This window comes from Lygodium microphyllum, chromosome 18, assembly GCF_053477565.2.
Source record: "Lygodium microphyllum isolate KBCC chromosome 18, Lygodium_microphyllum_v1.1.10, whole genome shotgun sequence".
In the NCBI taxonomy this organism is placed as follows: Eukaryota; Viridiplantae; Streptophyta; class Polypodiopsida; order Schizaeales; family Lygodiaceae; genus Lygodium; species Lygodium microphyllum.
Window position 1 is genome coordinate 114,108,417 of NC_141152.1, and position 15,523 is coordinate 114,123,939.

The 15,523-nt window shown below is 40.6% G+C and overlaps 1 protein-coding gene across 1 annotated transcript in view; it reads left to right on the forward strand.

The window, feature by feature from the left end:
• Positions 1-15,322, forward strand: part of LOC148021271 (protein DGS1, mitochondrial-like) — a 58,069-nt gene extending 42,747 nt beyond the window's left edge. Inside the window, exons 8-9 of the mRNA XM_087698232.1 lie at positions 10,620-10,709; positions 15,202-15,322. Coding sequence (XP_087554358.1) covers positions 10,620-10,709; positions 15,202-15,322 — 211 coding nt within the window. The remainder of the gene's footprint in view (positions 1-10,619; positions 10,710-15,201) is intronic.
• Positions 15,323-15,523: the final 201 nt, after the last annotated feature.

Sequence of the window (15,523 nt, forward strand, 5' to 3'; positions counted from 1 at the left end):
GACTCGTCATTGTTCGGCATATGCTTTGAGGCACAAATTAAAAGTGTTTGCATGCTTTAAAACCTTCTTAGCCTTATCTGAAAATGACAGTTGATTCAAGGTGATTACACTACATATCGATCGAGGGGGAAAATACATATCATGGGAGTTCAACTCCTTTTTGATTGAAAGGAGCAGTATTTATCAGTATACTATACCTTGCACACCTCAACAAAATGGTGTGGCTGAAAGAAAAATCACACTTTGATGGAAATGACACGTTTATTGTCACACAATAAGCTATCCCCAAAGTCTTAGCTTGATGCTATCATGTGTGCAATGTATGTGTTGAATCGCAGCCTAACTAAAGCATTGGTTGAATGCATGCCTTATGAGGCTTGGGATGGTTGGATACTGGTGGTGTCACATATTCACATCATTGGTTGTTTGGGATATGCTTTGGTGCCACAACTACAAAGACATAAATTGGAAGACAAGACTGTCAAATGCATTTTTCTTGGTTATAGTGCAAAAAGAAAGGGTATTGCTTGTACCAATCCTCCACCAATAAGATTTTTGTTAGTAGAGATGTGGTATTCATTGAACATGTTGGTCAACACTTCATGGATTGCAAAAATCAGCCCGATGTGGGACCTATGGACATGTTTGATAGTTTGTTGTCTTTATTTTAGCAAAGTGCACCTGATTTTGGTCTCAGCAACCTATTAAGGGTTTACAACAACAAAATCAGCTGTAAACATGCGCTAAAGAGTAGCGTGATTTTCAGCCCATTGATCAAGGCATTAGTTGTTATGAAGTGACTGATTAGAGGGTTGTTATTCGGGAATCTAAAACAATCCCTAGATGGCTGTCAGATACATTATGGTACAACAAACAGTTTGTTCCACTTCTCGGTAGAACTAGAGCAGCCACTTGCCATGCACAAGGTAACTTGGTTATGTAGGCACTTGTCGCCGCTACTGCATGCAATGAGGAATCTGTTTCTTTAAATGATGCTTTACAAGATGAACATTGAATGGCAGCTACGCAATAAAAAATCACCTCTCAAGGAGTTTACCAATATATCTGGACTGTGACAATCCAATGCCTCTGGCATCATGAATAAACTGAATGCCCAAAGAGTAATGTAAAGGCCTCAAATTTGACATATCAAAAGGCTGCTGCAAATTTTTATATATGTTGAAATTTGATCAGCATGTGTCCTTGTGAGTAGAAGATCGTCCACATAAAGATAGATGACCAGCAAGGATCCCCCCTCTTTGCATACGTAAAGAGTAGACTTCGATGGGCTGTTATGAACCCTTGGCTGAGCAAGAAGGCTTAAATTTTTGCATACCAAGCTCGTGGAGCTTGTTTCGAACTAGACAAGGCATTTTCAGCTTGCATACCAAGTGTTCAGATCGTTTAATTGCAAAACCAATGGGCTGCTGTACATACACTTCTTCCTGAAGTTCCCCATGTAAACATGTAGTTTTAATATCAAGCTGGTGCACAATCCAATCATAATGGGCAGCCAATGCAACCATACACCTAATAGTAGTCATACGGGATATGCCAAATAAACTGATTGATTAATAGAGTAAGCATCTAACTCGTAAAGCCCATGTCATAATGTGCCAGTGAGCACGAAAGTCAAGAATTCCTTATCCATGACCATGCATTTGTTACATAAAAGTGACCTACATTTTACATTTTGCTAAAGAAGAAATGGACAACAAATTCTTCTTTATCCTTGGCACATATAAAGCATTGTGCAAATGGAGAGCGGAGCTATTAATGGCTATCAAAAAAATCTCTCAAATGCCTTTAACAGGATAAGATGCATTGTTGGCACATTGTATTGATTTGCTAATAGGAGTTACAACAATAGAGGTAAACAAATCCTTGCGGGATATAATGTGCTTAGAAGCACCATATCCTTGCGGGATATAATGTGCTTAGAAGCACCATTGTAAAAAAACTAAGTACTAGCATTCTCGGTAGAGCTGAATGGTCTATTTGCCCAAGACGAATCATACCTGCTAGTATAAAAACAATAGTCACGGTCAATGACAAAAGACACAGGCTTTGTAGCAGTAGAAGTAGAAGGTGCATCTGAAATTGACATCCCAGATTCCTTCTTTTTCTCCTTGGCAATCCATTCTTGCATTGTGTGATATAATGACTTGGCTTTTTATAATAATGGCACTTGCCTTTCTTTGCTTGTGTGCCTCCCTGCTTGTTGTTTTGTGAAGTACTAGAACTTCCAGAACTCTGTGGAGCATTCTTGGACCGATTGCCCTTACCTTTATGCTTTGCCACAAAAGCTTGTTCAAAAGCTACTACATTCGCACCACTATTATTCTTTGTTTGCTCTTCTTCCAGCAATAAGCTAATCAATTGAAGAAAAGTAAGTGGCTATGGAGAAACTCGCATTATAAGATTCAATGTACCGTGGAAGGCCAAATAAGATGGTGGCAAAGAGTTCAAAGTAGTAGAAATCATCCGAGCATCAAAATAATACTCATCTACATTGATTAACTGCTTGCACAAGTCCTGAATCTTTATTAAGGTGATCTTGCTTAGCGTCACCTTCTTCCATCTTCACATTTTCAGGCTCCTCCTTCAAAAAAGAAATGCGTGTCTCATTCTTACTAGCAAACATGTGCTTAAGTGTAAGTCGTGCTACTTGTGAAGTAGTAGCAGAACGAACATGTGGAATTATCGACCGCTGAATTGCCAATGAAATAAGTGACAATGCTTGGGCATCCCTAGTGTCCCAAGCCCTCTGAGGAGGTGTTCTTTGGGGTGGTGGCTGTGTGACAACTTCTTGCCTTTGTCCATGTCTGCTGCTTGTTGAGAGGTTGCTGTTGCACCCTCTTGCCTTTGTCCACAACCTTCTGCTTGTGGAGGGGTTGCAAGAGCCATATCACCAGGACATGCTTCTTCCCCATTGACATAATCCCAAAGACCTTTTGCAACAAGCACATTTTTCATCATAAATGACCTTAGAAAATAGTTGTTGCCATCCAATCTATCCTCTTTTGAAACATAAGTGAAGACATCATTCTGTCCATGAGCTACCATGATAAATGTCAGTCACTTAATCAAATGCAGAAAGAGCAATTACAAAAGCTGGCTGACTTGGAAATCTTCAAATTCCCAGAAATTAAAGCAAGAGACGAGCTGTAATCGACCAAATTTACTCAAAGTATCACCAAATCATGTTGCACTTAACCAATGTTGCCTCAATGTGCTGAAATTTTCCAGATTTGAGCAAACAACATGCTGTCCAAGGCAAGAAGAGTACTCAGCAACACTAAAAACACAAAAGCTCTAAAATTTGACTATCCAATGTGCGTAGTTTTAGTCAATTTCAGACTAAAAACACATTATATGTGCCAATGCTCGCCAAAAATAAAAAAACCCCAAATTTTTTGACCCAAATATCTGTAAATTTCTTCACTTTGTGCACTGAAGCACTTGCTGAAGCAAAAATTGACCTGTTTCTGCAAAAGCCCTTTGCTTTGGTTCTGAAATTTTAACTAAAACGATAAAATATACTTGTAGCAGCTGTGCAGATCTGAAAATATGCTGACATGGTAACTCGAGAGCAAGCAGAACCAGTTCTGAGCATGGCTGCTGAAAGTGGCAGGCCAGAATAGATCTGGAGCAGTTCTGGATTGTGTAGGTGCTGATGTGGCAGTTTTGGACTGCGCCTGCAAAATTAGAGTTTTTTGGACTGTGCCTATAAAATTAGGGTTTTTCTGGATTGCACCACTAAAATTAAGGTTTTCAGGACTGTGCCTGTGAAATCAGGGTTTTTGACTGTTTTGAACAGCGACAACAAGTTGCAGAGGTTGAGCAGAATAGAGAAGGCACGTCAGAAGCACAGGTTGCCACAGGCAGGAGCAGCACGTGGGCTGAGCTGAGAGTGAAGAGAGCAAAGAGACAACTTACTGAATAGTTCTGATATCAAATGTAAGAGTGCAATACCACAATGGAGCCAAAAGAAGTGAACACAACTGATAGATAGAGGGAGTGGTCATAGTACGACTGTTTGCATAATAGAATGTGAAGTGCAAAGTACAACACTCAGACTTTAGGGTTGTGAAAGTGACTTAAAGTGCGTTCACACATAGATGTGTGTATTTTGCGATAAGTGACCAAAATGTGTAACGTAAATACATAGATGAAAATAAAAGTGACTAGGGGAAAAAACCTCTCTTACGGAGAGTAAAAAGTGTCCCAGTGTCCTACGTGCGAATCACTGATACTCCCGTGTGAGTGTAGGCGTGAGTAAAACCCAACATCTCTTTATTAGCAGGTTGTTGGCTATTATTGTATTTGCATAATACGTGGCAAGATATTTAGTTTGGGGTCTCTCAGTTGGCACACTTTATGTGGAGCTAAAACACGCTTTACAGCTGATTAGCATTTTTAAACAGTCCCAAAACATGCTTAATTAATGAAAATGAAAATTTGGTATGCGGTTTGAGAGTGTTTCAATGGTCCCCCAAAACCTTAATTTTTGGAGCACCCTTCAATATCTATAAATAGACAGGCTGCCCACCATTTAGCCTTATCCTTTTGTGTAGGTTTTTCACTCTATTGTGCAAATTTCAGCCATTAGCCACCTACTATATGCTGTCTAGCCATCACGGACTGTAGCCCATCAGCCAGGCCATAGGCTGCTGCCATCTCTTCCATTGGATGATTGTTGCAATACTTGCGTTTTTGTTGTCTAGCAAGCCGTCTATATCAGCAAACACCTCTCCTCTTGTTGCTTGACAATTCTTTGTCTCGGGTGATCAGTTTTCAGCCTTGTTTTGGTGGTACACTACTAAGTTTACTAGATTTCAACCTCCGATTGATGTGTTTTGGTGACCAGCTTGCTGGCCTTTATTATTTAGCACTCTCTTATCTTCAATTGGTGGTTACAACACTCAGGATCCGTCTCCGGTGGATGTTACTCTCCAACATTGCATTGCTCTGTCCTTGGGCATTCTGTACACTCTTACATTCATTTACAACAATCATTCACTGTAGAGTTTCTTCTCTCTGTGTTTGTCTCTGTGTTTGAGTTTTTAGTTTTTGCGTTTAGCATTTGAGGTTTTGCTTGTCTTTGTCTGAGTTTGTGTGTTTCACACTTGGTTGCACATACCGTGTTTCCTCAGTGTAAACCCTAGCATATCTTCATACTTTATGCATAGGGCTAGTACTACACATTGGCAAGCAATTAAATGTGTCTTTTGTTATCGTAAAGGCACTCAGACATTGGCCCTTTTTTATCCTAAAGGCACTACTCTTTGCTTGTATGGGTTTCAGACAGTGATTGGACTGGTTGTTTTGACATGAGAGTGTCAAATACCAATAGTTACTAGTGGTATTTGTTTCATGCTTGGTGATTCATGCATTTCTTGGATCTTGATGTGGGACAACAGTCACCCACTCCTATTTACATTGATAATTAGAGTGCCATGGTAGTTGCGGGGAATCTAGTTTTTCATGCTCCCACTAGACGCATTGAGGTGCATTATCATTATGTCAAAGAAAGGCTATATGCAGGGGAGATTGACTTGGTTTATGTCCCTAGACAAGACAACTTGGCAAATGTGTTTACGAGAGCTCTCTCTAGAGAGAAGTTTGAAGCCTTTCTCATGCTCTAGGCTTGATACCATTTGGGGATTGATCTACGTATTCCTTGTATCCATTCACATCATTCACTTAAGGGGGTTTGCTACACTTATCATATTCCTCCTAAGTTTTGGTGTGAATGGTCCCTTATCCCACATACACTTTTTACCTTCTAGCTAGAGAAGGGTTTTCTCCCTGTGTGAACACCGTCAATGGGTGCGGTACTTAGTACCTTAGGGATTGTACTTTCATTCATTCTCACATAGTGGATGTGACCTTCTAGCACTCTCTTCTCTCTTGTTGTTGACTTGTTCACTATGAGTGTGCACGTGCTACTGAACCCTAACCTAATAGTGAGGAGGAGGGAGCCTACAAATAAATAGGCATAAAATAATACCTAAAATTCATTATGTTGGCCAACATCATGATGGACTGTAGTCTACTAGCCAAGAAATGCAAGAAACCATAAAAATAAGCACTAGAAAAATGCCCAAAATAAACTCCTATGTCTATCTTACAAATACATATGTACAGATTCACCCATGAGTTGACAAATTTGCTAATAGCAAGTGCCATGGGAATGCCTTCTCTCTTGAAGGCAGTATTTAATGCTAACAAAAATCGAAATGCAAGAGGGGAGCTTGGAGTTCTCACTCCTAGATTAGAGTATTGTGGGATCTCACTAGGATAAAAACGAAAGATTGATATGATGATAAATTGGGAAGTAGGATTGCTATTTAAGCACTTGAAAAGTTTGGCAGTGCATTAATGCCTGTAAGTAGAGAAGATTGCAGTAAGGTTAGGTGACCATGGAGGATCATGATGTAGGATAATGAAAAAAAGCATCCATGATGGTGTCATAGCTAGATGAAACCTCAATTTGAGGCTTATCCTTTGGATCCTTAGTAAATGCACATCTCCAAATTGTTCAATCGTACAAGAAATGTGAGGAGTGGAAAAAATGTGAGGTTGCGTTGATACTCCTTTGTTCTTTATTTGGTATTGCACATAGTCAAATAGAGGAATTGAAGGAGGTGTGTAGTAGTGGGATTAGTTGGATATTGAATTAGACCATAGTTGTCAGGTACAAAAGGTATGATACGGTACGGTATGACAAAATATGGTACTAAATGATACCTTATGATTTTATAAGATATGGTATGATATTAGTACGAGTTTTTTTTAAACATGATTTAAAAAAAACATAAAATCATTAAATGATAGAATACATGTTTAAAGTGAATTTTAGAAATAGCCATTTCATTACAAAATATGATGAATACATGAGGGTGACCATCGCGGTTGCATGGGCTGTGCAAAACATGTGATACAAGTTATAACTATAGTCTAGTGTATCATAGTGGCATCGTGCATGTGGATACAATGATAGTAGATACAAAAAAGAGAGAGATCTGCGAATCTATGGTGAGGCATCACTATCATCATCATCAGAACCATGTGAGTGCTCATCAAGAGAGTCTGAAGATGACTCCTCGGCATCAGATGATGAGACACACTCATACTCATCCTCACTGATGAGGTTACCATCATCATCAAATGGTGGATTCCTAGGTGGCGGCTGTGTAGACAAGAGGGGGATGTTATCATGAGGCACAGGACATGAGCTACTAGAGCCTTGCCTTACATATGTCTGCAATCCACTTGAACCACCCCTCCTTGATGTTGAAGGGCGTCGAATGACCATGCCCCTGCTATCACCTACTCGAACTCCTTGCCCATGAGTACACTGATTGTGAGTGTCACAAGTATCTGCTGCTATAAGCTCTTTGTAGAGCTCTACAAAAATCATCTCCTCCTCGTCCACCTCGTGATATACTCGGAAGAGTGTCGCCCATTAACTTGAATGTATCAACATTCACCTATACAATGCACGTAAGATTGTAAATGCTAAAGTCTTAATTGTAAAGTATAAACTTCAAAGTTCAAAGTTTAAAACAATAAATTTTAAATTTTATGGTCAAGTATTTAAATTTCACCTGCTTCAAACTACCCATGCTCATCATAGCCCTCATCGTGCGTAAGTTAGTGCGGCAATAGACTAGTTGCTCTAACTATCATGTGCTAAGCCGATTGGGAATCTTTGTGTGAATGAGAGAATAGGCACTCCAGTTTCTCTCACATGCATGGGAAGAGCAATCCTGGGCAAGGACCCTCATGGCTAAGGTTTGAAGGGTCTCCAATGCGTATCCAAAGTTTTGCCACAAAAAATAAAGGCTTCACAAGTGACTCTCTGCTCTAACAAGTGGGAGAAGCAAAAGCCATATGCCCTTTCTGATATGCATAACATCCTAGCTCCTCCAACATTGCATTGTGGTTATCCACAGGGACCACACGAGTTAAATAAGCAAGCTGGTCCGAACGGAACTCTCTATCATCCATGACCGTTGCCGACTTGTAGACCGGATGTACCAATGCGGCAAAACCATGGATGGGCTTATCCATCCATGCCCATCTCCTCTCTGCTATCTCTAAAATATTTATATGCCGTGTCTTTGTGATCATTGTACAAGCACGTGCCTCCACCAATGCCACTCTAAAGAAGTGAACGAGAAGGCCCATGGTAGGCCCTTGCAATCACTCATATGTAACACCCTATAAAAGGGAGTTACGACAATGACGTCACTGAGTTTTTGCCAAAACTGCTCATTAAGACACAAGCGCTACATGGCTTTGGCCTCCTTTGTCTCATGCTCATCCCACTCATTCCATAGAGTGGACACCACTGTCTGGCGCAAGGCGGTGGTGCAAGGCGGGACCACACCTCATAAAGGCGCTCCAGCAATCACCACATGTAAGCAAAGTGAGTTGAAGAAGGCTTCTTCAACTCAACTTTTCAAGATTCAAGAATAAAGAGATGTGGGGACTGGGGGGAAAGAGAGAATCGAGATAGATATTAGAGAGAAATTAGAATAGGGAGATAGATAGTTATGCATAAATCAATTATAATAATAAAAGAAAGTAAAAAAAATTTAAAAGGCAATGATAAATGTATTCCTCAATGATAGCTTGCGGAATGTGGGAGTAGATGAATGCGCCCTTTGTTTTTTCCCCCCTCTCGTTGGTATCTACGGCCCGCAAAAAGTAAGTGCCGAGTGGACATGAGACGAGCATGTTGATGATTCCCCGCTTCTTACGACCACTCCGTCCGTTGGTGAAAATGGAGCAACCATGTTTTATCCATGTGGCCTGAATAGGATCGAGGGCTCTATCAATCCTCTCCTTTTCATCAATCTTTTTCGTCCTCATCTCGTTGTATGTGACACCAGTCTATCCTTCACATGGACCCACATTGGCAATGGCTCTTACCATCTTCCATTGCTCTTTCTTTAGGACATTGAATGTAAGATTGCACTCAATCACCGTGCATGCAATTTCAATGCCCACAAGTCATTGCCTTTCTCTAAGAAAGACAACTGATCCATGTACATGACCGGGAGCTTGAGAGAGAGAGGATTGTCTCTCCGGTGCCGCATGAGCCTCCACTCTTTGTCTTTTACTAGAGTTGGATGTGGATTTGGAGCCCCCACCACCAATGGTAGAGGCCTCTCCCGCATTGGTTGAAGATGTGTCCACATTCGATGCTTCCTCGTTAGTAGGCATAGGAGTTGGTGCCGATAAGCCACTTCCTCCTCCTCTTGTGGATCCCTCTCTCATCTTGGAGAGAGTCTCCTCCGTGATGTTTTGAGGGATTTCCTTGCATGAAGCAACTTGCCCCTTGGTCTTGGAAAGATGTTGGAGAAGCTGAGCTACACCACTCGTATAGTGCTTCTTGCAATACTTGCATATCCAATGGTGGGAGTTGGACTTCTTTGTGTCCCTCTCCACATGGATTGCGTGCAAATTGAAGGCCTCGTGCTTCTCAGGAGTCATGGTGCCGATGACGGATGAAGAGGCCTGGGAGAGAGAGATGCTTGAGAGGAGAGGCACGAGGGTTGGGGTAAAGTTGAAAGAACAAGAGTGAGAGAGAGGGGATGGGAGATGAGAATGGCAAATGCTTTGATAGGGTGCGGGATAGCGGGGATGGGAGATGAGATTTGAGAATGGCAAATACTTTGATAGGGTATAGGAAAGAGGGGATGGGAGATGAGAATGACAAATCACAAGTCAATTCAAGATCCAAGAGAGGAAGATGAGAATGGCAAATACTTGCTGAATTGTTGTGGAAGCATGGAGGATAGGAGCACCTTTTGTAGATGAGAGACAGGTCAAATGGTCAAAGAGGGGTCATCAGTCAAAGAGGGCTGCCAGCTGGATGGAATCCAAGGAGGGCCCGGGGGGGGGGGGGGGGGGGAGGAGTGCATAGCTGGAAAAGGGGGTGAGATGAGGTATCTAAGGCTTCCCACTCGCCCAAAAGGGCCATGTAGGCAGAACGCACCGGGTTAAAGCGTAGGCGGAATGCGGGAGGATGTGTAGACGCGTGGCGAGGATCGGCCTATTTTTTCGTACGGATACATATGGTACGGATCGTACGGTATGATTGGTATTGTACGATGTACAGAGACAACTATGAATTAGACAGATGTGGCATTTGCCTCTTTAAGTTGCATCAAGTATACTGTGTGTAAGAAGAAAATATTCACATGAGGTGGGTTTTAAGCATAAAGATTATTATGTAGAGCTTGTAATTGTGAAGGTTTGAAATTGTGAAGAGATCATCCTTTGTAAGGATAGCAAACAGCTATTTGAAAAGAATTGCGGTCAGCATTTGATGTTTAACTTTTAGTTATTATGTTTTTCTGAAGCGTTGCAGTCAACATTTGAGGCTTAACTTTTATTTACTATATTTTTCTGGAATCATATTGATGACTGATTTGTTTAAAACAGATTGCCTTTTTTTGGCAAGCATTTTGTTTTGATTTAGAAGACTCGTGTCATTATTTGGTAACTAGCTGTTTCAAAGCATCTCATAAGGCTTCTAGAATGGTAAGAGATTTCCTGAAATCCACAACTTAAGGTTGCCTTTCATGTGATTTGCAAGACAGGATGTTGAAGGCTTTTGCAGAACAGTCAAAAGGTCATGATGTCTCTAACAATGCAACGGAGCAAGAACTGATGGAAATTGTGATGAACAGGTTTGGATATGTACTCTGGTAAAGGTCAAGCTATAGATGTGAATGTTTTGTGCAAAAGGGGATGAGCTATTTGAACCTATTTACATTAAGCTTGGCCAGATTTTAACTACATATTAGGATAAATTTTGTTTAGTTTGTATGTGTCTCCTAATTTCTTTTAAAGATGATAGGACATTTCTTAGTTTGGGCAAATTGTAAGCTTTATAGGCTCTTGGACAGCCAAAGGTTCTTCGAATATTGCATTCCAATGATTGCTTGCTTTATGCATGAAATTATCGTGGGTTAGTGGTCTACCAGAACATTGAATGTGGGATAATGTTGCCTTCCAATCCTGTATAAATAGAGTGGAATATGGGCAGCCTAGGCTATGGGTGTTAGTAACCATGGAGACCCAAATCCATACTAGTATGTGGATGTAAGAAGAGGGGTAGAAGGTCATGTCATACCGCTTTTTGTATGTTTATTTTGATGATTTTGCTTTTGGTGCATCACCTAATCTTTTACAAAATGGACCGATTAACACAAGTCATCCCTATTTTTGCTACTCCATTCTCTCACATGTCCATACATCACCTCTTTGGGGGGTACTTATCCATTAGGTACTTATCCCATAGGGGTTCTATTCCTATCCCATGACCGGTTGTGAGAGGTGCACTAGTGTTATTAGGCTCAACCACCTTCCACGGATCAACTGCCTAGAGTCAGTGTTGAGCATCTTGCTGCCGCATGCAGTGGCTAGCCAACCACTTGCCTACCCAATGCCATCACTTTATTTGCCACCTCATTTCTCTTTCAATTGTTTCACTATATAATCTCACAGTCCCAGTTGCCTATTGTCTACGAATTTAATTGTCAACTACTATGGTTCGTAAGGTATAAAAAATGAATGGGCAGAGTGTACCCAAGAAGAATAGGTTTTGCCCATATTGTTAGAAGGCTGCCATTTCAATGATGAGTCTCAATCTAAGGCCAAAGGCACCCAATATAAACCCCCCTTGCTCAAACCTTCCACTTGTTCTAGGTAAACCCCCTTAGTGGAGGCATAGTGGTAGCAACCCTCCAGTTCATTTCCGTTTGGACGGTCATCAAGGTCCATGTAGACCCTAGGACCATGCAGCCATTGGACAGCCACTGCAATATGCGTCCCAACACGAGGGGGGATGTTGGATGGTCGACTAGACCATTGGTGGCTTGTCTCCATAGAACATTGTTACTGGAAATGCCCTGAAACATCACATTTTTACCGTTTCACTGTTTCCGTTTCTATTCCCGTTTCTGTTTTTGCTTTTCTCATCCCTTTAGTTGCTTCCCCCCGGTTTGCTTGGGCATTGGCCTCAATCTGTTCCTTGGATGACAAATTCTGCCCCAAACTTTTTGTTGGCTGGCTGGGCTTTTGAAATCTTTTGAAATTCCTGAATTTTAGCTGCTGAATTTCAAATATTAGGCTTGAATTGCTAGCGCGCTTCCTGAGGTGGCTATCAAATTCTACTTTCTGCTGTAAATTAGGGTTTTTAGCAGTGAATCTTTCAATTCTTCACCTACAATGGCTGAGATAACTTGAGAGATCATTGGAGAATGAGAGAGAGTGCTGGGAGAACTTGAGAGATCGTTGGAGAATGAAAGAGAGTTCTGGGAGAGAGAAAATTCAGAGTTCTGTCGTGAGAAATAGGCTGATCTCTGCTGTTACTTTGCTGGAACAGCCTTTGGAGCTGTCACCTACAGTGAGGAGGCTGTCACCTGCCCACAATCTGCACTGCCCAGATGTTGCTTGCTGTCCTGGTACTTGGAGCTGCTGTCGTCTGCCCTTCGAGATGCTCTTGGTGGCTGCAAATGGCCTTGATTTCCTGGTGACTTGTTCCAATAGTCTCCTAACTTGGTAGACTTCTAGAATCACTCTCTCCACCTCTCAGCCTCTAGTCAGCCTCCTCTCACTTGCATGGGCAGCCTTCTAATTGCATTTTCTAGAATTTTCCAGCCAAATTAAATTAATTTCAGGATATAAATTCTGAAAATTAATTAAATTAGTTATCCTTGCTTAGAAAAATAAATTTGCTAGTCAACAATTAATTGGCTAGGCCTATTTTGTTAATGCCTACTTCCTAATGTCACCATTGACATTAATGGCTAATAAAATGATGTAGGCCAAACCACCTAGTACTTGTTAATTACAACTTATTACAACTTTTGCCTTTGGCACCGACTGATGTTTTGGGGTCCTTGGCTTGGCATTGGGAAGTAACTAACTTGCATATCATATATGCATCTCACATTTGCATGTTTGGTTAACAATTAATCAAATGCTAAGCAAAACACCAAAATTTCACGTTGTTGTGGCATTGTTTTTCCCGAAATATAATCCTTGAAACTTTGTTTCAGCATGTGCACCTTTGGCAGGACATTTTATCCAGAACTTTTTTTCTTCTCATTCTCTCTTCTGCCCATCCACGGGAGCATTTCTGCTCTGCTGCATTTCTCTCTCGTCCACAGAGCTAGTAGCTTTCTCCTCCTCCCTCCTCCCTCCTCCCCCCTCCTCTTCCCTTCTTTTTCTTTCATATTCTTCTTTCTTCTTGTTCTTCCTTCTTCTTATTTTATAGCCTTGGGATCCCCCGAAACCTAACCCTATGCTATTAAACATATTGAGGTATGTACACACACTAACACACATTGTGGTGTGTTCACACACATAGAGGTTGTAGATATAACTAATGGTTCATGATAAACTACATGAGCTAAGTATGTTAGATTGATCAACCTCATATAAGTTTACCCTTAGGTACATGTATGATGCAAAGATGTACCAAAGAGTGTTTTTTGCACATCCTTTGATCATCTGAGTTGTAAGATATGCCTTTGTGGTTAAGTAATGCAAGAACACTCATGGCTTAGTTTGCAACTATGCCATTCTTCGGCAAACTTGTCTGTCTTTTTAGATGACATGATTAAGAACAGTTCAATACGTTAGACAAGTGTTTTATTGCTATGATGAAAAAGTGTATTCGCTATTTATCACCAACAAATTGCATTATTTAGGGCATATTATATAAAAGTGAGGTGAAAATTGCAATACGATGGTTTTTGAGAGAGTTGATCCATTATGGCATGAATGCCATTGCTTGGGAAGCTTGTCTTATTTATGAAAGCATATTTAACACCTTAAATAAGTATTTTAGTGCTATGAGGAAAAAGTGTGTTTGCTATTTATCACCGAGAAAGTGTATTATCTAGGGTGTAATATGTCAAAATGGGATGAAAATCGCAATACGCATAGTTTTTGAGAAAGCTGAGTCTCTTATCCAATGACCTGCAAAAACCTTGAAGAGTTGCAAACTTTGTATTGTAAGTTCATGTGGTCTGGAGTCTGAGAAGTAGGGGCCATTCTCTAGTGAACTGCTGCTTAAACATTTGAAGAGCTGCAAACTTTTGTTGGTTTATTTAAAGCTTTGTAAAATTATGCTATGATTGCTGCTCCACTGACAGATCAACTGATTGGAAACAGAAAGGTTTACAAAAGGGGCGATTCTCAAAAAACAAAGTTAAAAAATCTGAATAGTCTTAGCACCACCAGTTTTAAACCCAGTTGATGCAAATGAATAAACTCTCGTGGGCTGAAGTGGTTGATACACAGCTCTTATGCAAGGGAACCATCTAGCTGATAGTCAGACTGAAAGAGTCAACCGAGCCAAAATAGATTTTGCATGTCATAGTTTCAAACACTTAACAAACGGCTCTGGTCCCTTAATACTAGTTCATGCATTGTAGCCAAGATCCCCATATGAGTATCATTGCATGGAGAGAAAGTGAAAAGTGTTAAAGATTTTCTACATCACGCCAATCTTCTGTTAAAAATTGCTAGAGAACATGAAAAGACCACAAGATAATTCCGAAGGGTATGCAGATTTGAAAAAGGTGACTTTTGAGTGTGAGAAGATTCTAAATCTCTTCAAACAGGACCTAGTTCTGAGTTAGCTCTGGGATATTGTGATAAGCTTAAAAAGAGTTGAAATAAGCTGACATTGTGAATGTTCTGCATTGATTCTCTGTTCTATGCAAGCAGGCTTAAGAAATGATTAGTTGTTTGGTGCATGAAAATAATTATCTTTTAAGGATTTTTCTTTCTTGCTAGCATTTTAGCTCTGAGTAACAGTTGGGCCCATGGCTGTTTTGGGAGAATAATAGTGTTGAAAGCTAAGATGGTTTGTGTCCATTTTACTGACCAACTTAAACTTCTAGTGAATCGCATGAATTGCCAAATGCATCAGAGAAGTATCTAAAATTAGTCAAGTTGGTTTTTCTTGCGTGTGGTGTCTCTGTCTGACTGCAGATTTCATCCTAATAATGTTGATGTCTAAACTTGTATGAACATTTACCATCTACTGCATTTCAGCAATATACTAGCAATTTCAAAGGGAATGACAAGCAGCCGATTCTATATTAACATGTTTGTTCAGTGACGTTCAGAATTTGTACTGATGCTCTCTTGTGGTTGTAATAGATATGAAAAAGAAATAACACACCCTTTGCAAAATCTACTGGGTGGGGAGCTCTTCCGAGCAATGCTTATTCAGGTAATCTACTGGGTGGAGAACTCCTGTGCAAGTCTTATTAAGGTTTAAGGTGCCTTTTTGTCTAGAACAGTAGGTGCCTAGAGAACAATCAACAGTCCGGAAAAAAACAAGTCTGTTTGACGTCCTATTGTGTCCATGTAGCAGATGCTTTGTTTGTGCATGCGCATGCAGTGAAGCTTTGTAGCTGATGGCTTGTAACTCTAATGACTTGCACATCCAACATAACATAATCTGTAACCTACATGCTTT